Source organism: Saccoglossus kowalevskii, chromosome 14, assembly GCF_978046115.1.
Source record: "Saccoglossus kowalevskii chromosome 14, keSacKowa6.1, whole genome shotgun sequence".
NCBI lineage: Eukaryota > Metazoa > Hemichordata > Enteropneusta > Harrimaniidae > Saccoglossus > Saccoglossus kowalevskii.
In genome coordinates this window covers 30,260,010-30,287,522 of record NC_140654.1, presented here as the reverse complement: position 1 = coordinate 30,287,522, position 27,513 = coordinate 30,260,010, and the positions used below count along the sequence as shown (strand labels likewise).

At 35.1% G+C, this 27,513-nt stretch overlaps 1 protein-coding gene across 1 annotated transcript; it reads right to left on the bottom strand.

Moving 5' to 3' along the window:
• Positions 1 to 1,585: 1,585 nt before the first annotated feature.
• LOC100370010 (polyadenylate-binding protein 1-like) lies at positions 1,586 to 11,305 on the bottom strand. Its single transcript, XM_002733748.4, has 10 exons — positions 10,851 to 11,305; positions 9,943 to 10,136; positions 7,447 to 7,562; positions 5,311 to 5,548; positions 4,887 to 5,120; positions 4,297 to 4,500; positions 3,969 to 4,125; positions 2,907 to 3,217; positions 2,280 to 2,507; positions 1,586 to 1,826 (listed from the first exon to the last, which is right to left on the bottom strand). The coding sequence occupies exons 1-10, from the start codon at positions 11,041 to 11,043 to the stop codon at positions 1,734 to 1,736; spliced, it is 1,968 nt and encodes a 655-aa protein (XP_002733794.1). The 5' UTR covers positions 11,044 to 11,305; the 3' UTR covers positions 1,586 to 1,733.
• Positions 11,306 to 27,513: the final 16,208 nt, after the last annotated feature.

Below are 27,513 nucleotides of genomic sequence, written 5' to 3'. Positions count from 1 at the left end.
AAACTAAGAATTCAGTTCTGGATCCGTATTCGAGACATGTCTGGATTGATAAAGTTCAAACTTCACACACACATGGTACATCAATGTCACAAATAGATATGTGCATTTGTTTCATGATCTCATTAACGATAGCCAAATGGCGGCCACTTTAAGGCTGAAAATGCATCAAAAGGTGCATTTCAGTGGTCTGAGATTTCGCTCATAATCTGCTTTGAATGTACATGTCACTCAAATATGAACGGAACGGGGACGTGTCATTGACAATGACTTGTTTAGTATCCAACATGGGGCAACTTCACATTGTCCCTAGTTTTGTTTAAACACTACAGTTAATATCCAATAACTATAAACTGGTCAGCTCACTCTTAAATCTACAAAGCATAGCACACGAGCAAATACCCGATGAAAACAAAGACTCATGAAATAGTGAAACAAGAGTTTATTTAATAGTTTGTAAACAAAAGTTGTCAATCAGGTTAATGGTTCTAAATGGAGACTAAATATCTGCACAAGTTCAACCAACACTCCAAAATTCCTGATTGGCAGCAATACTTAACTGTCCATCACTCAGTCTTTAACGTTTTATAGTTATATTAGAAAAATAACATTGAAAAAATTTCATAGCATAATACAATTTTTTTTTTTACTGTATTCAATCCTTTTAGAGGAAAGACTCACTCAACTGAGTGACAGAGAAGGTAACATGCGATGGGGTTATAATCAAAACTTAACTATGAGATTATATGCAAATTCTCAAGTTTTTAAAAACTCAATAAACTTTTCAAAAACATTGTCAAGGTTGGACTTGCTCTCTTCATTTAACTTAAAATGTACCATTACAGTAAAGTAACACAATCAAGCAGGAAAACTGGCTTAACTGAAAACGACATGCAATCCCAGACACATTACTGTTTGTAACCAAGGTTGTCAACTAGCAATTTTCATTACAGTGCAACCGAGACAGTGAAAAGCAAATTACAAATACTGGTATTTCTGTACACTTAATAACCTACCACTGCCTTAACAGGTTGTTACAAACTGGCTACAAACCAACAATTGTCATGTTCCCAATCAATCGCTGTATAAAAGGATGCTTCTATCACAACATGCACATTTTTACAGTTGTAACAAATATGAACACCTATGTATTAAGCGATATAGTACATACAAATTTATCCCCCTCTGCAATGACTGTTTTTAAATTACTGGGCTCAATTTTTCTCCGAAAATGTTAAAGAGTCCGAATTAACTTGCTCATTCCTATTGAAATCTGCATCTCTGGTAATATCCACAGTTGTCCAGATTTCCGGGGAAGTTAACTGGTAGTCACACAAAGGAGTTTGTACCTTCTTGCTCACGAAACAGATCTGATTAGTATAAATCTTGTGTTAATTTTTGGCACTCATTGCAGCCATTCAATCTAGTTATGCAAACAGTCTGGGAACAGACATGCAGACAAACATTCATCTCTAATAGTACCATTTACCTGATGTTTTATCTTTTTTAGTGGTTAACAAAAAAAAAAAAAAATATTTGATGGTTTTTTTTAAAAAGTTTTCCTGTTTTTTTGTTTACTTTTTCAATATTTTTCTATTTGTTAAATCAATGTCCGTAGCTTTGACATACACACGTACATAACTGGTTTTTGTGTTTTGCTATTTTTTATTGGTGTAGTTTTTTGCTATTTTTTTCGGTGTTTTGTTTCCTAATTAAAAGTATTAGGTATTTTATCATTACTGAAGACTAGGTGGTTTTATTTCAGTGCCAGGCTTGACAGTGGTCTCCTTGGCTTGATGTGCTTTCAATACAGCCACAGCTTCCTCAACCTACAAATCAATACACAAGTTACGTTAATGAAGATGCATTAATAGAGCTATTTCATTATTTTCGCTGTCAGAAATGAAACTCTTATGGCATCATAACAAACATTTTGCATATACAAGTACAAAACACACTATAAAATAACCTAAAGCAAAGCAAATCACAACAGCAAATATTGGGTACTTAATAACATTCATATTTAGACGTTGCTGCACATTAACAGGTGCTAAAAAACCTGGCGAAATAATGTACTTCACATTAAGTATTGCCTTTTCATTATTTATACAACTAGATTCACTGTAGAATGACACGTGTGTTTAATAATCCAACACTTGATAAATCGCATAGAGTCAATCTCAAGACAACGGAAAATCTACTATTTTAAAGTTCCTGACAGGTTCACTGGTTGCTATGTTACTGAGAATTAGCTTTTACCTTAAGGTTACAGCATTACTCACCTTTGCATTGAGAGATTCTCTTGATTCCAACATGTGAAGCAATTCAGAGTTGTCAATCTCCAATAACATACCAGTGATTTTGCCGGCTAATTCACCGTGAGTCAGCTGAATCAGCGGAAAGAGACGTTCACCCAGCATCTGCTTCTGTTCTTGTGGTGGAGCAGCAGCTAACATAGATGATGTCAATGGTTCCTGACCAGGCACTTGTACAGATTGCTGAGGAGTTTGCTAACAATAGAACATGAAATTAATTAGACTTAAATACATGCAAGATTGTTGCCCATTCAAACTTAGCGGGAAAGATTGAAATAGTCTTGGTGTAAAAAATCCTTCATCCACATACAATGGGCAGATTTGGTAGTAACCACAGTAAAATAATTCTGAAAATCTGGAAAATTAGACTTTTTACTAGGCTTGACTAAACAAAACTTGGTCAAAATGTGCATTACTTCAATATATTTGAATGAAATCAGCCCACATACATTTCCAAAACAGTCATAAACAACGATCATACAATAATTTCAAGAACAAGGACGCCGTCCAGAAATTTGTTCAACAAGTCCCTGTTTTTAGACTTTGCAAAGCCTAAAACAGATTTTTGTTTCATGGACTATTGCCTACACATACCTGAGATAGAGCAGACTGCTGTTGGTTTGGTATCTGAGGTGGTGGATTTCTCATTGTAGTAGTGAATTTGTAACTTGCTCTAGGCTGTGCAGAAGGCACTCCACGCTGGGCAGCAGCAGCCGCTGCAGCAGCAGCTTGTTGTTGTCCTGGCATTACACCAGCAACCCTTTGAGCTGCTGTGGGTGGTTGAGGAACACCTCTACCAGCTGGTGTTACTGGTCTCACATTACTGGTTGCAGTTCTGGGAGTTCCTGCACGGAACTGAGCAGCTGCAGCATTTGGCATTGACTGGAAACCTGCTGATGCTTGTGCTAAAACAAAAGATGGCATATTAATTTCACAGTAGGACAACATTTACTCAGCCATGCAGTTTAACTATAAGTATAAAATATAGCATGAGTGGAGTGCACTAGTTCAGATATTTACTGACACTGGGGTGTAAGCCCAAGTTAAGGTCAATTATCTGAATGATGTCAACACAAGTACAATTTCCACTTGCAATATGTCATTTGCATCTGGTGTTGGTACTGACTGTAATGTTCGTGACGTGTTTGTATAAACATGTACCTGCATTTTGGCTTAGTTTTCATTTGTTCAAATAACATTCACGTTAAAGTTATTGCATGTTACACAGTATTATTATACATCTGTCACCTTAATGCCACAAGGTACAGCATGCCGTAATTGTACCAAGTATATATTCATCATGAATTTCGGCATTCCAATGATGTATCCCAGGGAGGAAAAGATGTATGCACTCAGACAGTACGCTGCGCATTGTTTGATACTCCGGCTGTACTGTCTTCGTGCAAACTTTGCAGTATCCTCGTAATAACCTCGTAATATTATCAACTTATGTTTTTCTAAAAACATACAGGTCATAAAACAGCCTGAAGTCTAAAATTGATTCACGACTTGTGGGTAGGCAATAAATAGATTAACTAGATGTCCTGCATGCTGGTAATATCGAGACAAGACAATCAGGGAATGCTAAGCAGAAACAAAGAATTGGATCATATGCAGTGTTCAACACCAGATACAAAGGAATTGTTTCATTCTCACCTGGTCTAGGCTGTGAAGATTGTGGCCAGCGTGGACTAGCTCTCACTTGAGCTACTTGGGTAGGAGCAGCAAAGAATCCCCTCTGTGTTTGAGGTACTGTTTGTGGAAAGTAGGCAGATACATTTGACTGATACATTTGACCCATCTGAGCTTGTCCCTGTAATCAAATCACAAAAATTATGATACCACCAGTATAAGCAGAACCAAGCCACACAGATAAAAGTTTATTGTGAAACAATCAACTTAGGTAGAGAGAGTCTTTATCCAACTCACAAATAGAGCATTAACCAAGACAGCGAGCAGGCAAGATTCACAAAAATTCACTTACAGGAAGTCTAAGTCCAGACATGCGCTGCATGAACTGTGAAGCCAAATGAGCTTTACGATCCTCTTTCCTTTGTGCTAATGCAACATACAATGGTTTAGTGCTAACGATACGTCCGTTCATTTCAGTAACTGCTTTTGTAGCCTCTTCTGGAGAGGAGAAACACACAAATCCAAATCCTTTAGATCGTCCACCTTCTGACATCACCTGTAACACAATGTACAAAGTGTCAGGAAAAAATACTGCATGGCAATAGAATACAGGCAAAGAAATCAATTTACTGCTTACTTAACTTCTAATAAACTTAGGCAGAGGGTTTTCTAATAAACTTCACTTGTTGACTAAATCTACTGACTACTATATCAATTTGAAAAAATAAAATCCTAATAATCTGATGTAATGTCTTCTTGGATGACTGGTTGTGTTACCATTTAGAAATACAAGAAGAGAATGAACATTCATGCATGCATAGCCGGGTTATACACTGTAACCTTGTTATGATATAGGTATACGATACATTGACAACCCCAGGATATGCAAGCAGCTTTATCAAGATGGCTGTAATAGCAAATTGGTATGCAAATATCACAAACCTTAGCACTAGTAATTGTGCCAAAAGGCATGAATTCTTTACGAAGACGTTCATCATCTAGCGAGTCATCAAGATTCTTTACATACAAGTTAACACCCTGGTAGCGATTAGCACGTTCAGCTTTCATCAACTCAAATCTATTGCGTAATTCTGCCTGGCGTTCTATTTTCTTTTGAGCTCTCCCAACGTAGAGAATACGACCATTTATGTCTTTCATATTCAAGTCATCACATGCCTATAAGTGAAAGAACAGATTGTGTAATCAACGTTGTGCAAACCTCGTCAGAAACAATAGTATTTACACAACCAGGGATCAGATAGTACGAATACTTTAGGACTTACACAAACAAATTTCAAGGCCAAGATTAAATATAATCATTTCCCAAAACATGAAAACAAGACAAAAGACTGACAACTGTACTTACGTTTTCAGCATCAATTGGATCTTCAAAGCAGACAAAGCCAAATCCTTTATTTCTACCACTGTGATCATCCTGCATCACTTTATGACTGACAATCTTACCATATCTTTCGAACATTTCTCTCAGACCTTCATCATCTAATTCATCACCAAAGTTTTTTACAAATACATTGGTGAATTTCTTTTGTTGTCCACCCATGGCATCGTAACGTTCTTTGCGGGACATAAATTTACCTACATATCTGTAAGAAACAAATACCAGAATTTTAATTTGATTTTTAAATACAATATTTTTCTTATAATGCTTGTAATATGCATTGAGCGATTTAAAAATATTGTGCATGTGTTTTTTACAGAACTGTTCTGTTCAAACAAACATAACACAAGTTACCGGTAGTTGTGTTTAAGTGTGCATCAATGGCAGAATTTAAACAGGCAACGCACAACATTGCAGTGAAGGAAAAATTTGTCAAACAGTGAAATCATAAGGTCTTTGTCAGGGCCATTTGTAATGTTTTTTATATTGGCCTGACTTTAATAGGGGCTTTCAACAAAAGATCTACACTGGGTGTAGCACACAGAAATACATTTTCTCAACAAGAAGCCCAGGTCTCTCAGTGAAACAAATATCTATTACACTGTAGATTTTGCATTCCAACCAAAATATTTTCTGAGCAATTATTCGATATTTCCCCACAGCTTTCATTAACAGCCAGCAACCAGCCAAACTGCCTGCCTACTTGTGGGAGATTTGCCGGCCAATGTTCGTTTTGTTCACTTTTTCATTGAAGATGAAACCATAAAACCATGTCTCATAGCACCAAAACGAGCGTTCTGGGGGTCCCAAGATGTAAAAAAAAAATCTTGTACGCAATATGACATTTAAATTTTGTACAAGCCGCAACAAGAGTATGAAACAGTCTTATTGGTTATTCCCCATAATATCAGCCAATCAAAACATGCATACTATTTACAAAGCACAATGGCGGACAAACTCAAAAAGCAAGTCCAGGAAATCAGAAGTCCCCTTTGGATCCAGGATTTAAGCAGATCAAGGGTAGGTAATTAGATTTTTACTGTCATAGATCGATCACATTTGTCAACAAATAATAGGAAGCCACTTGTATTTTTATTGTTTATAGTCGGCAAAAAATTTAATTTCATCTCGTGTCCGCTTACTATATTACATTTCTCTTCTGCTCTTAAACTTAATGAGAGCCCTGCCTCCTATTAATTAGCGGGTCCTTCGACCCTTTCCATACTAGTCTGGGAATGATGCCTTGATTTTTGCTCATTCTTGTCAGTGGCATATTGTTCCTAACACCAAAACAGCATCATTGCCAGCTAAGTTGCTGACTGGTTTATTAGGCACGTCTCAAGATTGTTACACGATTAGAACTGGTTAGTTCAAACCACCGATTGGCTAAATGCACTCATTTACGTTATGACACATCAGACACCATTAACTGTGTACTGACATTTCAAAATGTGTTTGTACATGCATTTTGTTTGAATAACTTTGCCATTTATTATATAGAAATTTATACGAGCGAATGAAATAAATTGAAAGGCAATGGCATCATGATATCTATTTATATTCAACGTGTCCAAGTCTCCCACCATTAGTTTGACCTTGTAATCTTGTAATCGTGCAACGATCCCCAGGCTCACTTAGCAGACCAGTCAGCAACTTAGCTGACAATGTTGCCGTTTTGGTATTCGATATGGCAGTGACATTAACAATATAAATTTATTCCAATGCTAACCACTGTGGCAACTGTCCGTTAATACAGTGTGTGCGGAGAACATAACTGTCACATCCAATGTTCACGACATTAGCATATTCAAATAACCGTAGTAGAATGTTATACTTATCAACCAATCAATGTCGTAGTCATCCACTGACAGTACAAACCAAATCTAGGCAATATGTCCACACTTATGGAGAAGGACAAAGCAAAATAAAAGGAACGTAACCTGGCTACTTTCAAGTAGACTTCTCATCAACTCAAAAACTCAATCTATACAATCCTTTGTATCCCATGAACTACAATTTATCTTTGCCAAAAATCCACCTAACAAGACATCATATTGTACCTGTTGGCATTATGGTCAACAATGTGTTCTATCTGAAACTTACACTTTTTTCCCGTTCAGTAACATGCCATTTACTTTTTCTATTGATTTGTTTGCAGCTTCTTCTGTAGCAAAATGTACAAATCCATAACCTTTAGAACCATTTTCATCACAAACCACCTACAATGAAATATTGAAAACAAACAATTAAAATTTGAATGACTGCAAAAAAAAAGTATCCTTGACATGAGTCTGACATAGGGCAGACAGATTCAACTGTGGACATGATCTTCACAACGAGGCATTGATGTAGAATAGGGGTGTGTAGTAATATCTCAAAAATGAGAATTTTGCGATAAAATCAATACATACCAAATACTTTCTTGATGAATAAACTTCACATGGGACACAAATATGGTACGATATCAACTGGTTAACAATAACAGTGTTCTCCCCAGGATGTAAACAGCGTGGCGGTCCCGCCACAGTGCTTCGATTTGCCGCCACACCGGTCTGACACCGCCACGGTGATTAGCAAGACCGCCACAGTGCTTTTTTCATTGGGGATCTCATCACGCTGGTCGGCCCGACCGACACTCAAAACTAGCGACCACCACGGAAACGCGTCCAACTATTGTCATATTGTTATTATACTTGCGTACCGACCGACAAGCATCCTGCCAGTCGTGGATAATAATTTGTAAACAATAGAAATAGTCGTGCGATGTGGTATCGGCTTTAAACAATACAAGTCAATTTTGTAAAATTAGCACCTCTTTGTAAGTAAATATTTTCTGACGATAGATGCAGTCTTTAGATTGATAGCTAAAATTCATTCAAAATCAATTCCACCCCGATGTAACATGGGCAAAGCGGAGTTCACGATCAGTTTACGCTACTCAAGAAAAAACAACGTGTTTATTGCGTGATTGGGTAAAATACATTTGAACTGTTATCATCGTGAATCATGTAAAAATTCTTCTTTCAAGACTTCTTTTACCTTTCAAAAATTGCTAATCACCTCTTTCGAAAACCATCATGCAGTTTTCATCTGAAATCCATACCAACACATCGTGCTACGACATCGCTTTACTTCCGCAATGTAATTTTTATGATCACGATCATTCGGAAAACTTCCGGTTCTACCTGCATTACCATGCGGCATTCTGATTGGTTAATGGCGTTTTTGACCCACCTGGTCAAAGGATACATGCGGTCAACTAACGCGTCACAGCTATCATGGCGGGTCTGTGTTTTTCACACAGTGATCGAGTGATCAAAAATAATTTCTCTCGATAAAACTAGTTCAAATTTTACGTTTTTTTCATATAAAAAAAAAGTATTTAATTTTTGCATGGCATCATGACTGAGTTTGAAGAGAAATTATTGGTATAACCGGTGTATAACATCGCAAAGTAAGTTACATTGTATGTCACGTCGTAACTTTGATGATTGTTTGGAAGTATTATTTGTTCGTTCATTTACTGTAAATGTAAAGGTTGTAGAAGCTGATGGTCGGAATAATAACCAGCAATCCGCCAAATAATTACGTCATCGATTTTTTGAAGGAGAATTTTGAAGTAAATAAGATCATGAAAGTCTTGAACATAATGCTGGCTGGAACGTTTCAGATGAGTTTCATTTAACCTTTTACAATTTATTTGTTTCTTTTTAGTCTGCAGCATTTGCATTTCGAGAATGTTTCATTTTTAAATTCAAACTCTTCTAAGTTGTAAAACGTAATTTTTTGACTCCCAAAAAAAATATTTGCACAGTGATGGAGCTCATTAATATTACAAAAGTGCCCAAAATAAAAGTGTTTATAACACTGTGTAAAGCAAATAAATATCTGCCACTTTGTTTTTCAAAATATATGTTGTTTATTGTGTGGGTGTAAATATGCTTTAGTTGGTTTCTATTATTATGTAAATGATATGCAAATTAGGCCGCCACAGTGGTTTTAATTCCTGGGGAGAACACTGAATAACATACCAAACTAACTTTCAACTTTGCATTGAATGACAAGATTGCGTAATTACTTTGTTCATTCAATGCATGACGCATATTACAAATGATTAAAATAGGGTTAGGGTCATAGGAAGACACAATTGATAATTTACCCTTTATTTTATTTCTATGACTTACTTACCCTACACCTAATGCCACATACACACAATTCAAAATTATCAAAAAGTAACTTAACATGAAGTCATAGTTTAACTTGTGTTTACTAGTCCCCCAATTTTGACTTTCTGGTAATTTCCTTTATGTTTAGGCAATCTGAGTGCAGGTTTTTATTCAAATTATTAGGTCAATATGAAGTTTATTCATCAAGAAATTATTTGGCATGTACAAATTGTACAACAAAAATTGTATTTTCATGAAATTACTATGCATCCCTATTCTAGAAATGCCTTATAAAGGTCATTAGCAGTAGTCATGTTGTTCCAAAAATGGAATTTGCGCATTATATGCTAGGCTGTTATCTAAATCGGGCAATTTGTATGTTTACCGAATACAAACTGCAACCGTGCCATGAGAATACTGCCAGATTTCTTACCTTACATGAAAGAATATCACCAAAGGCAGAGAATGTATCATACATAGCTTTGTTGTCTATTGATTTGTCAAGATTCTTGATGAACACATTGCCAACACCAGACTTTCGAAGTGAAGGATCACGCTGTGACCACATAATACGAATGGGCCGTCCCTTGATTACATCAAAGTTCATTGAATCAAGCGCTCGTTCAGCTGTAAGAAAAAAAAGCAATGTTATAGCAAAGAGGAAGGAGGTAAGTGCAAATGAAGTCACAAGGTTGTTATACCTGAGCAACATTTAATTCCCAACTTTGACCTTACATTTTAAATAATGGATCTATAAAACAAACAAGGTGAAAAAATATTGTATTTTTAAATTGTGGTGATCAATTCATACGAAATTTGTTTTTCCTTCATCTAAAAACAATTACTCTTTGATGAATATTATTTCAAGATACAACGAAAATGGCGTGCATGAAACCCGGTGAATACGGAATAAACTGATTCTACTGGGCGATCGCCGACAAATTGCGTCACCACCAGCAGAGCCACATGGTTGTCCACGTTGCATACGCCAATCGAAAACGATCACATCCACAATTTTTGAAAGAGTAAAAACGCTGAAAAAATCTACACGGTAACAAATGACAACCTCGCTAACAATAACTACAGCAAATGCAAGATGTCATTAACTAGAATTGGCAATCACAGCGGAGCTATGGCAAGAATGTATATTTAAGGAAGTCGCATACCGGCTTAACTAGGAAACGTTAGCCATTTTTACACCATTGCGTGACGGTTACGGTTCACGTTTACACATTTCCCAGTCATTTTCGAAACTGACGATACAGCGAATGATTAAATAAATCTTCATAAATCTGATATTGTAATCGGCGATTCTTTTAAATAAACACCAGGGAAACTTACCATCTGCCGGCTGTTGGAAATTGACATATGCATAACCTAGAGAACGACGAGTGATCATATCCCGGCAAACTCTGATCGACAAGATAGGACCCGCCGATGAAAATTTCTCGAATAACATGGCTTCAGTGACATCGTTGTGGAGATCTCCGACGTATAGAGATGCCATAGGATAACTTGGACCTGAAGGATTCATCTTGTGTCTTCAAACTGGTAATCTGCTGCGATGAACTTTGTAGAAAATGTCGAACTTGTAAAACTTTCCTGTATGTACGATGCTGCTACGAACTGGTCAAACCTTGTAACTAACTCCTGTTTCACTATTGAATTTTCAGATTTTTTTGTAGATTTTTTGAAATTTTGTAGTTTTTTTTTTATCTTTTACAGTGTTATATATTTTTCCAGCGTTTGTGTGGACCTAAAACAGACACACAAACGACTACAAAAACACTCTCCGCAAAAGAAAAATGAAGAGAGAAGACACACAGACAAATAAATATATTTATAAGCCGGGAAGCATATCACTCCGCCCGTAGGTAACCACCGATTGTTCCCGATGATGACGTCATCCCGGTTGATACTACATTGAAAGCAATCGTCAATTTCCGACACCAACGTGAGAGAAAATAGTCCAACATTTGTTACTTTCAAAACAAGAAAGTATATCGAGTTTCATTCAAACTTTGAAAAAAATACGATTAATTACTTTCAGGAACAATTTTATAGACTGTTTTATTTTTTAGTCAATAACGATCGAACGTGCATTAATATTCAGAAACCTGACAACGCAAACCGGAACTTCTCTGACGTAGGGGTTACGGGTTTCACACACTGGATCTGCAAGTTATTTACAAATTTGACCACTGGAGGGCAGTAAGGTATAATATACTCGCGTAAATCATTTCACCTAAAATTCCTCGAAAGAAATCACAAAAATTAAAATTCATTTCAATGATAATATTTAACTTTTCTATCAAAGTCACCGAGCAGCATTTTTAGATAAGAATAAATGCAATATGGATGACGACATTGAATTTTTAATGTTTGATACTGCATGTTGAAGAAGACATTGGATTATGCAATGAAAGTCTCTAATGCGCATGTGCAGTAATTATTTTGGTGCGTACTTTTACCCTCGCCACACATGCTATATAGTGTCCTTCAAAAGTAGTGGCGTTAGTGTGTGTCCTCAAATGTCTCATCAAATAACAATACATTGCATCTTTAACGTCCTTATATGTTCTTAGCTCCTTTTTATTATGGCTAGTCCCATTTCTGTTAATGAGCATTTTGTTCATTTCTACAACCTATTGAATAAGTTTCCAATTATTACTATTAATATTAACATTAGCATTAATATCAGTATCAGTATTAATATGCGAACAACTTTAAGGAATCCGAGAACCTAGCTATATCTGGACAAGCATTCATAATAATAATTATTATATTTGTATACTCTGGATGTGTCTTTTGTTTTCTATGATGTAAAGGTATCTGAGAAATGATACATAAGATGCACGAGCTCTTGGGTAAAGTGTATTCATATGTCACAAATGACACAAGTTTATTGTCTGTTTCGTGGTGACCCGGCTTTCACTGTATGCAAGTCTACAAGAAGTCTACTTACAATCATAGTTCCTGGAGAAGAATGATAGGTAACTACCGAACTTCTATTGTACGATGTGCTTTTGCATAAGTAATTAAGTAAATAAACAACCACACATTCTAACCAAAGACATTAGAGAAACACTGTTTATTCAGATACTTCTGGTAGTCACATAAATCACGGTTAGCAGCCGTGCATAAATCTTGAGCGTACTAACAGTAAGTCTATACATAATGTGTGTAAACATTCGTTTAACCATGGCGGTATAAACAGTTTATACCTCCATGGTTAAACACATAACTAGGAAAAGTAAAACAAAATTATAAATTGGGATCATAATACATTAACTTCTGAATCAAGAATCACGTTTGCTTCTTTCATGGACGTACTAACACAGGCCTCTCTTTTTACCTCCATGGTCAATGCTTCTTTTTAGCCACTCTGTGACCTCAGGTAGAGATCATGGTGTCTTTTTTCTACCAATATAATCTGAAACATCGAACAGCACACATATTGATTTGTTAATGTCACGTGTCTTGTTTTTTTATTCCCTCTCCTCCAGGGTATAGGTCACAGTCCCTCTATCATATGATAGAGCATGGAAGGTACTAACGTTAATACTACTACTAATAATAATAATTTATTCCCTTTGCTTCCTCCGATAGAGGTATGAGAGAACTAAATAATATACATTACATAATACAAACGAAAAAAGCATGTACATGGAAGCGTCACACGAAATACATTAATAAATTAGAAGAAATGCATAATAAGGCACCAGCCCAAAATTACAAAAAGCAAGTAAATAAATAAAAATACATGGCACTGAATCGGTGGTCAGAAATGACCTGGCTGAATTAAAAACCGCTTCATTATATCTTTACAGAATCTAGAAAGATTTAACAACTCCGATTCATTAGATGTGTTAAATAGCCGATACATTTTTAAAATGTTAGGTCTAATTCTATGATATGATTTCAAAATCTCTCCCGTTCTTTACTCAAGGCCATACGCTCAAAGATATAGTGAAATTCATCACCAAGGTGGTTACCTTGGCATAAGGTACAAATTCTATCATGAACGGCCTTATTTTGAGAGCGACCTGTGACAATGGGCAAATTTTGGTTCCCACATCTAAATTTATATAATTGAATACGATGTACTGGATCGAGTATCAGAATGTAATCTGACACAGATAATGACTTTTTGATTATTCTATAAATAGTACACAACCCATTTTCTAGCAGATCCGTATTCCAGTTTTGTGTATACATGTTCGATACTAATCTAAGTTTTATCGCTTGCTTCTATTACATTTGATCCAATCTGCCGAAGATTTGACATACCAGCCGTATCCAGAACACCTTTAATTTTTAACATCCAGGCTGATTTGTATATATCTCTGTCATGTAACACTTTTAATAAATTGTAGATTCTATGTGATAATTTGCAAGATTTACTTTGTATAATACTACTCCAAAAATGTATCATTCTAATTTCCGCCAACTTACGAAGGGGACATACCCCAAGTTCACCGTATACCATACAATTTGCAGTATTTTTGTGTACTTTGAGAAGCCGTTTACAAAACTTTAGATAACAAGATTCTATCTGGGAAAGATCTGCATGACCCCATATTTCACATCCATACAATAACACCGGAACGACTAACTGATGAAATAACTCTAGTTGTATGTCGATGGGTAGACATAATTTGTTTGCCTTCATCAGTAAGCTAAACATGGCACGTCTGGCCCAGTTTGTCTGTTTACATATTGCTTTCCTGAATTTGTTATTATAGTTGATTGTTACGCCAAGATAAATATAATCAAATGTTACTTCAATGGTTTCATTGCCAAACTTAAACGCAGGGAACTTTTTAACTCTCCCACGCGAAAAAATAACAACCTTCGTTTTATTAGCCATTCATTGCAATAAGTATAAACAGCATTACTGCAGATTGCAATTCTGTTTCTGATTCAGACAGTACAATGGTATCATCAGCATGTAATAAAGTGAATAACTTAAGAAATACATCTATATCCTCATTACTTAAATATGTTTTAATCTCGCTAGCCATATATTTTAGACCATTATAGTGCTTACTGATAAAATACTCGAAATCGTTAAGATAAATAGCAAACAACATTGCTGAAAGATTTTCACCTTGTCTAACACCAACATTACAATTAAAGAAATCAGATTTATCGCTTCCGTCAATAACACAAGACTTTGCTTGGTTGTACATATTATAAATAACTGTAATAATTTTACCATTTATATGGTGGTTGGAGATTAGTCTAAACCACAGACTTGTCCTGTCAATCAGATCAAACGCTTTTTTATAGTCAATAAAAGCACAGTATACCCTTGTCTTATTATGCAAATATATATCAATAACCGAGTGTAGGACAAACATATGATCTAGCATGGAATATCCCGCCCTGAAACCTGCTTGCTCTTCATCCAAGGAACCCACACAATTCAAATAAGATGTCAACCTGTCATTTATAACAGCTGTAAATAATTTGCCTAGACAACTTAGTAGCGTAATGCCTCTGTAGTTGCTCGGGTCACTGGGGTCACCTGTGTTCTTAAAAATTGGTTTAATACAACCCATTGTCCAAGATGTAGGAACGATACCAGTGTCCAAAACTATATTAAACAATTGTACAATCAAGGATATAATATCATCGCGACTGTTTTTCAGAAATTTATTTATAATTAAATCTACACCTGCTGCTTTATTATTATTTAACTTTTTAATTTGAGTCATAACCTCCTCCACTGCAATGCTAGTATTAATTTCCTCGTTATTTGAATGGGTGATCAGTCTGGGATCAAAATTATGGACGTTTTCCTTATTGGTGGACTGTATGATGAATTTGTTTTTCCCGTATCTGTTGACCGACTTATTTAGTTGATTACTAGCGAATTGCTGTGTTATGTCTGTCATCGTTTAGGCAGGCGAGGTTTTGGACGGAACTTGGCTCAGTGATTTGAAACTAATTACGAGATAACCGTCGCTATTCGGACTACTATTTCTGACAGTTGGTATTCGTAGTTATTAATGTAGAGAACGATTAATCAAAAGATATGACGTGTTCAGTGCTTAGTGTGATTGGCTGTATGATTGAAGGTTACGCCTTATAGTCTTTTAACTGTATTGTAATTGGTTACAGTTTTGAAAATGAATAAAGTTGTTTGAGTTGGTCTTGTACAGCGAGTACAGCACGACAGACGCAGTCCAGTCCTGGAGAGTCTTGGGGATTTTTCCCCAGGGCGCTGTGTCTTATAGAGTGCTCGACTGATCGACTAAGACGAGAGTTGAAACGTATTTCGTTGTGTGTGTCTTATTTGACTGTAAAGCTTAAGTGACTTTCCCGATCTCGTACCTCAAGGGGACGAGAAATAGAGACGAGACGAAATTCCCTCCTGACACGTGTGGAGAACCCCAGGAAGAAGAGAATTCCCCCCTGATAACTGTCTAAGACTTTCAAAATGCTGTTTGAATCTATCAATATCAATTATATTATTCTTATCATCAGCCGAAATAGAATTGTTTAAAATATACCAAAATTGTTCTGGTTTTGATTTCTTCATCTTCCATGGATAGGGGGACTGTGCTCTAGGTACAATGTTAAGGATGTCAGTTTCGTGTTTTTGTTTTTGTTGTCAACATTACAAAATCATTGATTCCTGAAAATTGTCATGCCCCAGGTTTATTTCATAAACGATTATGGTTATAATATCGACAATGAAGTGCTTGGACGAATAATGAACTATATAGAACTACAACTATTTATATTACAAACGGCGCACAACGATTGGATAATTACAACCGCTGTGATGACAAACACTACACTACACAGGGTGACTTTTTTGTTTAGGTAAATGCAATTATAAATTACGGTTATAACCTTTACTACAAGCATCTTGATTTTCTTTATTATTTTCGTCCCATTCTTCTATAATGTCTACGGTCTAGACGAAGTTATAGACGTGCAAATTAACGTATTTGTTCGGATGTCAGCTTTTCGACGTCAGTTCAACAGCGCCCCTAGCAACAGCTAACCCAACACCACATTATACAAGCAACTTGTCGAATCTGGAGATAGATATTACTTCTAAGTCCCCCAAAAAACATAATTTTGTGACAAAAACTAACCATTTAACATACTTATATAACACACTTTGTGAGGATTAGTTTACTGTATTTGTTATTAGCCCTTTTTAAACATATTATTTTTATGTCTGTTTGAGCATGTTTACATATCAAAGGTATGCTTAGACACGAGACGTGGTATATATTCTGAAACCTGTGGGATCTGTTGTCTCTGTTTGTCATTTTAAATTTAGGGAATTATTAATCATAGGAAGGGGAGCAATGTGGGTAGCTGGTACAGGTTACAGGAAATAAAATAAATAAATTTTACGTTTTTACAGAAAATAAAATGAAAGTTCCATTTACAGTAACAAATAGATTTTTACACTTTACAGATAAAGCAAATTCCTAATTACATTTTACGTTTTTAAAATATTTTTGATAATTCGAGTTTAAGAATCAAAATTGGAAATTACGACGTTTAATTTGATTTTTTTTTATATGCTTACAAAAATTAATATCTTTGTACAAATTACGGACGAATAAAATAGCTGATTACATTTTAGACCTTTCTTATGTCTACGAATGTACGTTTTTTTGTTTATTCAAATTACATTACATGTACAACGAAAACAAATACAATTGATTACAGCTTTCGAAAATACCCCCTGCCGACCCTCTAGGAAGAATTATTCTATTTTTTCATGTTAAAAAAATTACACCAGGTATGTCAACCATTTTTCTTTTAATCAAACAGATTATGTATATAATGTAACTAAACATAGACCAAATTTGTAGTTGGATTATGTATGTAAACTACTTGTCCATGATTTGCATGTAAATAGAAACATGTAGATTGTGGTCAATGTTACAATCCCCCTAAACAAATGATTAACTACCGCCCAGACTCAGAACACGTATATATAGAATCACATATTTCATATATACAATTGTATATATCATAGCTTGAAATTATGAATCCAAACTCCCAAAATACTGACAACAAATCTCGTTATCTCAACTTCGAAAATGCCAACATAAAATTAAAATGCTGTAGGCATTAAGTATATGATCTAAAATACGTCATTCCAATATAAGGGAATTGTTGTAGTTTTTTTATAATAGAAGAAGTGAACTTTAAATAATCGCTCTACTTATCACAACAGTAATTCAGTGTTAAAAGGCGGTGGTCGTCGCGCAGGTGTGTTCGTATTTTACATGCGTTGTATACGTCGCTATGAATCTCATATCGAACAGGGCGTTGCGTGACGACCATAGCCCTTTAACAAGTTGTTTTAATTTGCTTTTAGTATAGTCTCTTGATGAAACCACATAAATGGTTGATTTTACTAGAAATCACCAACATCTCTTGGATGGTAGACCGCAATGTACAATATCCATGTATAATTTATAGCTTTCAGTGACTGAGGCTTGACGTTGTCATACTCAAATTAACTGGCACTCACTAAAACGAAGGACCGCGAAGGACCGAAGGACCGAAGGACCTAACCGAAAGACCGAAGGACTTAAACGGGTGTAATGACTATAAAACGCTGATACGAATTACGTTGTTATCCGTTGCCTTTGTTCACAAAGTATGCAGCAGCGATTAAATTTACAAAAATAATGAAAAAGCGAAGGACCACAATTATATTATAATTATGAGCGAATGACCTCGTTTTTATTGTAAATATGAGCGAATGACCATGATTACGTGATAAAAATGAGCGAAGGACCACGTTTATATTATAAATATGAGCGAAGGACCACGTTTATATTATTATTATTATTATTATTATTATTATTATTATTATTATTATTATTATTATTATTATTATTATTATTATTATTATTATTATTATTATTATTTTTATTTTTATTATTATTTATTTCAGACAGAGTCCATATAAAGTAAATTACAGAGCAAAAAGAGAAAATGAAATAGAGTTACTGTTTATAATAAAAAAACAGACATTAGGTTTTTGCTACAAAATCAAAAAATCATATTATAAATATGAGCGAAGGACCACGATTATATTATAAATATGAGCGAAGGACCACGATTATATTATAAATATGAGCGAAGGACCATGATTACGTGAAAAAAATGAGCGAAGGACGACGTTTATATTATAAAAATGAGCGATGCACCACGATTATATTATAAATAAGAGCGAAGGACCGTGATTACGTGACAAATATGAGCGAAGGACCACGTTTATATTATAAATAAGAGCGAAGGACCGTGATTACGTGACAAACATGAGCGAAGGACCACGATTACGTGATAAATATGAGCAAAGGACCACGTTTGTATTATAAATATGAGCGAAGGACCACGATTATATTATAAATAAGAGCGAAGGACCACGATTACGTGATAAATATGAGCGAAGGACCACGTTTATATTATAAATAAGAGCGAAGGACCACGATTACGTGATAAATATGAGCGAAGGACCACGTTTATATTATAAATATGAGCGAAGGACCATGATTACGTGATAAAAATGAGCGAAGGACCACGTTTATATTATATATATGAGCGAAGGACCACGTTTATATTATAAATATAAGCGAAGGACCACGTTTTTATTAAAAATATGAGCGAAGGACCACGTTTATATTATATATATGAGTGAAGGACCACGATTACGTGATAAGGACCACGATTATATTATAAATAAGAGCGAAGGACCGTGATTACGTGACAAATATGAGCGAAGGACCATGATTACGTGACAAATATGAGCAAAGGACCACGTTTATATTATAAATATGAGCGAAGGACCACGATTATATTATAAATAAGAGCGAAGGACCATGATTACGTGATAAAAATGAGCGAAGGACCACGTTTATATTATAAATATGAGCGAAGGACCACGTTTATAATATAAATATAAGCGAAGGACCACGTTTTATTAAAAATATGAGCGAAGGACCACGTTTATATTATAAATAAGAGCGAAGGGCCACGTTTATATTATAAATATGAGCGAAGGACCACGTTTATATTATAAATAAGAGCGAAGGACCACGATTACGTGATAAATATGAGCGAAGGACCACGATTATAATATAAATATGAGCGAAGGACCACGATTACGTGATAAAAATGAGAGAAGGATCACGTTTTTATTATAAATATGAGCGAATGACCACGATTATATTATAAATGTGAGCCAGGGCCGTGATTACGTGACAAATATGAGCGAAGGACCATGATTACGTGACAAATATGAGCGAAGGACTCCGTTTATATTATACATATGAACGAAGGGTCACGTTTATATTATAAATATGAGCGAAGGACCACGATTATATAAATAAGAGCGAAGAGCCATGATTACGTGATAAATATGAGCGAAGGACCACGTTTATAATATAAATATGAGCGCAGGACCATGATTACGTGATAAAAATGAGCGAAGGAGCACGTGTATATTATAAATATAAGCGAAGGATCACGTTTTTATTAAAAATATGAGCGAAGGACCACGATTATATTATAAATATGAGCGAAGGACCATGATTACGTGATAAATATGAGCGAAGGACCACGTGTATATTATAAACCAGAGCGAAGGACCATGATTACGTGATAAATATGAGCGAAGGACCATGATTACGTGATAAATATGAGCGAAGGACTATGAGTACGTTATAAATATGAGCGAAGGACCACGTTTATATTATAAATATGAGCGAAGGACCATGAGTACGTTATAAATATGAGCGAATGACCATGAGTACGTTATGAATATGAGCGAAGGGCCATGATTATATTATAAATATGAGCGAAGGACCATGATTACGTGATAAATATGACCGAAGGACTGAGTACGTTATAAATATGAGCGAAGGACCACGTTTATATTATAAATATGAGCGAAGGACCATGAGTACGTTATAAATATGAGCGAATGACCATGAGTACGTTATGAATATGAGCGAAGGACCATGAGTATTTTATAAATATGAGCGAAAGACCACGATTATATGATGAGTATGAGCGAAGGACCACGTTTATATTATAAATATGAGCGAAGGACCACGTTCATAAAACATCACAAGGTCGGCACTCAGCTGGAACCCACAGGGCAAAAGGAAAAGGGGCCGTCCAAGAAATACCCGGCGACGGGACCTAGAAGCTGATGTCCGGAGGTTGGGCTATACCTGGAGGGAAGTGGAGTGGCACAGTGGCACAGGACCGGTCTGGTTGGAGAAATCTTGTTGATGTCCCAAGAGGGACGATAGGCATTAATAATAATTAATAATCTATCAATTTGTTTATACTTAGCTTTACAATTCATTAATTGACATTGCATTGGATACTAGCCGTACGTTTTTTCGCTCAGGATTTTAAAATATACATGTCAATTGTTTTTTAATTCATACACAATGTTTTGTATAAGAAAAATACTATTATTATATGATGTTGGCAAATGTTTAGCTCCGGGTATGTTGAAAATATATAATAATATATCATCTTAACAAGTAATGTAACTTTAATATTAATAAAGTGTTTTTGTTTGAAAATGGGAAAAAATATTAATAATATAAAAGACTATTCATACAAAACTTTGGTAATTTTGAATACAAATTATAATATAGTCGTAGCAAATTATATTTCAGAATATTTTTAAATGGAGTTTCTATGTGTATTGGGTATCGTGGTTTGTGCGTGGTTTCGATATTACTTTCATCTGTATTTTGTGACAAAATGATTATTACTACAATTTCTAATGGAAGCAGGTGTTTTTCCACGCGTGGGTGATAGATTGTTGACTCACATATCTATTTTTTCTACGCCTATATAGGCAATATTGCAACAAAATGTACGAGGTTGAATAAGTTCAGGTACTACATGTTGATAAATGAGTGATAAAAATATACGACCCACTGTCTAACTGTTCATAATACCCGTCAGGAGAAGAGTATATAAAGTGAGTTCCAAAAAGCTCTAAAGCTATTATTTAGTTCTGTTTTATTTGTAAGCATTATTTTTGTATAAAATGTGTTATTATTCTTCATCTCTATTCCCACGTCCACTTAAAAAAAATGCAAATTATCACGATCCACTAACTCGTTTTTATCTTAGCAAGCAATTTAATTTACCACTGAATGTTTTGGTTTGCGCAAAATACGTATGTGCGAACACAACAAGTAACCCGAAAAGTCAACTAGTGGTCGAAATTTGTTCATTGCTATTGCTTGTAGGTAATAATCAGTTAATAAGCACTAACGGGCTAAGATGTCATTTCAAACCTCACTGTTACGCGTAGAGAATCCGTGGAACTGTCAGTCTGGTAAAACCAGGCTACAACCAATTGACCGCCCGTGTCTAGCAAACCATTTAGTTGCTTACATCTCAACATAAAGCAATCCGATGTTGTTGTATATTGGGTATGGGATGAACACATGTGGTGACAATGACCATTCCAGTCCAAAATATTCACATTAGCCCAATACACTTTAATATTCACAATATAGAGTACGACTATTATTACATGATATAAGTACCAAGATTGGGGTGTGGTTAATGTCAAGCCAATTATTTTAGCAATTATTTCAAACTATGTTATCACGCAGAAGAAGTCCCTGTTTTGTTTTGTTTTAATTCCATTATAATGTAGCCTTGACTCCAGTCATTTAGATTGCCCTTCTCAGTGCATCCGAGAATGATCTGCTGAATTACAACGTTAATACGTAGACGGCACAGAATTCTGTGTCATCACTGATTGGATGTCTCCATGACTTCAGTTCATTCTCATGGAAACTCTCATGCGTTGACTGAGTCGTAAATATGGTCCGCTTACGCCAAGAACGATTTACTAGTCTATTATATAATCAAGTTTAATTATAATGTCAATGCCTAAAGAAAACAAAATGAAATGACTCTAGTTCATTTCCCTTTGACACTTGATATGATATTAATCCGGAATTAAACTACATTTTTTATTTCTTCACGATTTGTATTGGAAATAATTAATGTTATTTGTTTAATTATTGATAGTTTATATTTTCTATTCTTACAAGCAGGGTATAACTCGTCAAAATAATGACACCGACTGTGGCATGTCAAAGTTTTGTATTTAATGTTCACCAAGTTACGATGTCGCTTGTTTTTGTTTTTATTTTGATTACCAAAATTTGCAATGATTGGGCATTTTGGCACATTTTTCTAACCATGCAGGCCGGGATGCATTGCCGTTGTTTAGGGGATAGTGGGCTCGCATCACGTAAGTGAGATATATGAGTGTCATCCGATCCTTAACCATTCCTTCATGTTGAACATACATCGCTTCAATGCGTAATTACAGCCAGTCCCCGTGAAATTTAATTAAGTCAGGCATATTCGTTTAAACGGATTTCGAATGGATCAAACTTGTGCACTGTGTCAAATTACTAATAATTGTTGGATTATGTATTACCATATTATAGCACACGGGAAGATTACATGCATAAACTAGTTATTAATTGTTATTTACAGTATTTCAGTATCTCAAGAGCTGCATTTTACAGGAAACTCTTCGCTTTAGTTATCAACAGTTAGTTTATCAACAGTTAAATAATCAATCCAATCATGTTTAATAATTGTGCAAATACTTACACAGGGATATAAAGTTGGGTAGCATACTGATGTGATTTTGTCAAAATCTAATAATAATCTACATATCAAGTAGAATGCACGTGCGTGATTTATAGTGGTGATAAATAAGGGCATCCCATTCTTGATTATGATATGTGAGCTACTGGTATATTATCAACATGTCAAAATGACTATATTAACACATAAATTACTAGTTTGGACCTATTGCATTCATAGTGCATTATTTTATTTATTGTATACAAAATGAACTCAGTTAAGAATGTACCGTATATTAAATTATGTTGGCATTGCTTATTAGAGTGACTCTAAATATCTGCAAACTGAAATAATGAGTGATATGAAAAAAGGTTAAGTTAAATATATTATTAATAAATCCATATTTTTTTTTTGTATTGTTAAAAGTTTATCAAAGACAAAACGGTTAATTCAACATATTCAAAAATCGTCAATAGTACATACATTTTAACTGTTAAAGGTCAAGGAAACACTATATATTATCATTATTTTATTTCCATTTCTCTAAAGAAATATACCCCATTAACCTGGGGGAACAGGTTACAATGCATATACAAAATAAAGTTACAAGCGTGACTTTAATCGCCTCAATAAAATAAAATATTATAACTCATCTATTAGAGAACTCACACTAACAAATTATATCTAATCTGAAAAGCTGTGTATACAAATCTTACAAGAATTTGGATGATTTCATGGTTATCCTGAGAATATATAAATATAAGTTTACTGATAGGCGAAAGGAGCTCAAATTGTGGTTCAATTAAGTTAATTCAATCAAAAATTGGTTTTAGAATATGGTTATATGCTGGACAAACTACCAGAAAATGAGTCTCATCTTCAACAGCATCTGTACATATTTGGAAGGTTCTATTTTCCACTGGAGTTCCATAATATCTACCGATCTCAATGTTTAACTTATGATTAGAGCACTGAAAGTTAGTTAAGCTTGTCTGTACAAGGGAACACTAACGATATCCAAATAATTCCCATAAAAAATATTTGTTTTAAATTGGCGAAACGTTCGTAACTTATTTCTACTATTTGGGGATTTACGAACATCGTCAAATAAAGCACTTTCCAACTTTTGAAATAACAATCTCTTCCTTTCTTTCCAATTAACAACGTTATTTCATCTCATCAATAAACCTATTCTCCCAAATAGTATGCATATTTTGTTTAATAAATAATTTCTTTATAGCTAAAGCAAAAGATGGCTTTCCTACTGGTGCCAATTTTTCGGAATCTCTATAGGCTTTGTAAACGAGTGGATTAGATGACATTTCTAGATTACGTTTCCAAAATATATACGGATTATATTTCTGTGGAGATCGTACGAGTTCCCCCATAACTGCATTGCTGGTTGTATTTTGCCCCACACCTAATATATATTTACACCACTTTAACTGAACATCTTCAATTGGTTTACAATACCGATTTCCTATAACTGCCGCTCCATAGTTTAAAATTCGTTTAATTTTAGAGTTGAATATTTTTTGAAGTAATTTTGGAGAAATCTAGTTACCAATTCCTTTCCTGACCACGTACGCTGCCTTTGACGTTTTTCCGGCCAAAATTGCACATGCCAACTTAAATGAACCATTTTCGGCAAAGACAGCACCTAGATATGTATAATTTACAACAATATCAATTTGATTTCCAAATAGTTTCAAATCCAAGTTATCGTCATCACAGTCAAGAATATACTATTGAAGATAATAATTTCGACTCTATATTTCTCAATTAGCGTTGACAGGGTAAAATATTATCCTCAGTGCTGTGATTTGACCGGACGCCTGCCTGATTATCACTGGGAATATTATTTGTATCAAGCCATTTGACTATTCTTTAGTTAATAATAATTGTAAAAAACTTACCAAAACAACTCAATAGGGAAATGTCACGGTAATTAGCGGGGTCGTGTATGCTACCTTTCTTAAAAATTGGACAAATCAGTAATCAAATGGATGTACTATATAAAGAAGCAGTATCTGTACTGGTTTCAACTCTTCAAAATATTACAATACAAGAAGCTGAGTGTACTCTAACTAAGCGTGTTTTATAATAATATGTATTAGAAACGCCACGAGCAAGTGTAGGTTTTAGTGAAAATCTCGTAAATAGACAGAGTGTGCTAGCCAAAACTACGGCTGTATTATTGTAAACACAAACAGTCAGCATCAGTGTATTTTGTATATGTGGTTTAAAGGAAGTGCCAGTACATTTATTAATCTTGTTACGCGTTTAGTGTTATGTACTCGTCAGTGCCTCGGTCATTCGAATAGAGTCACTTGACAGTTTAGCATATACAAAAATAAATGATTAATTTGATAATTGTTGTATAATAATTTCTCTTCTTTAGCTCCGCTTACGACTTTGTCGATCGGAGCTTATCATACAAGTGACTGTCAGTCATCGTTCATGTCAACTTTTTTATTTTCAACTTATTCTTGAAAACTACAATTCTTAGTGCTTTGATTCTTGGTGTCGTGTACATTGAGCAGACCTCTCTTAGATTTTTTTCATTTCGTGTTGACATCCTTAATTCTCCAATTTTGATGAATATTTTTGTCATTTTTGGTAAAAGTGATATTTTTGACTTGTTGAAAACCGCAGGTCTGATTGCTTTGATATTATATATATAAGTACTACATGTATACCTCTCTCAGATTAATTCATTTTGTGAAGATATCTTTAATTCTCAAATTTTGACGAATATTTTTGGTAAAAAGTGATATTTTTTAATTCTTGTTGAAAACCAAAGTCCGATTACTTTGATATTATACATATTGTTCTTGTTTGTCGCTCATGTTTATCACGTAATCATGGTCCTTCGCTCATATTTATCACGTAAACATGGTCCTTCGCTAATATTTATCACGTAAACATGGTCCTTCGCTCATGTTTGTCACGTAATCATGGTTCTTCGCTCATATTTATAATATAAGAGTGGTCATTCACTCATATTTATAATATAAACGTGGACCTTCGCTCATATTTATAATATAAACGTGGTCCTTCGCTCATATTTATCACGTAATCATGGCCCTTCGCTCATATTTATAATATAAACGTAGTCCTTCGCTCATGTTTATCACGTAATCATGGTCCTTCGCTCATATTTATCACGCACGCACACACACACACACACACACACTACTGCAAAGACTCCCATTTTGTGCTTCGCACATGGGAGTCAAAAACAGGGTAACCCCCCCTACTGATCCACCGACCCCCCCCCCTAGGCCGAAGTAACTGACCAATCCCTTAGGTCCTTCGGTTTAGTGAGTACCAATTAACTATTAATTTATTATTGGAAAGTACAAAGTGGCTATTAGAATTTTTATTTTGGTTAGGCAGCCCCATGACTGATATACAGTGGATAGTGTCACGGTAACGTTCGAAGTCTCCGTCAGTAGATGTCCTTGAAATCACACTGCATTGGCACTCGTAGTTACTGGCCGACGACATGGTTGTACAAATGATGACTTAAAGCGCGGCTCCGCAATCCCAGGAATTGCACCAATGCATCATGGGAAATGTAATTTGCATGGTCCGCCCAGTTGTTTACTTGGTACACAGCTGTTATCATTTCAACTGAAGGCGTTAACTCCGTAAGCTAACATCATGCATTACGCTATTATCTGATTTGAAAGGACTTGCTGAATCCCGTTGTTCGACGTTCACTGGGCCTACGCACTCTTTTGAAAGCCGTTTTCTGTGTTTGTTTCGCTCGTGGTCGACTGTAAAGCACAATTTCTGTAAATGGCGTTACGGCATTGTAAGGTTCTCTCTGAATTGAGCTCATGCCTTTGCTTTCTTGATATTGTACTAATATGTTACAAGTGCGACCTTTTTATACAATGTATTTATTCATTCACTCGTACGTTACGAGTGCGACGTATTCATACTACGTACTGTGCTATGTTGCCCTTTTCAGGGCCAACAAATATTCCAAAAAGAGAACTACCGTATTGTCAAATACTTGCATCATGAAATAACTGTAGTTTATTTGAATGACCTACACAATGTAGTTGTCGTACAACGTTTGCCATAATATGTCTTGTCGGCTCGGCAATAATGACGTTATGCAACGTCAAAAAAACAAAAATAAAAAAAACTTTATTATACGTATACGGCTGTGCGGCACGGGTCCGACGCCAAATATACATAAATATATGCGCGGCTCATACTAATACGTGACAAAAAGGGCTAAATATTTCACTGCAGGGACATGTTTCAGGGAACATTATAATTTTTTGTGAGACCTTTCAATTTATTTATTTCGAGAACGAAGAGAAATTTGAGAAGCATACTCGACATA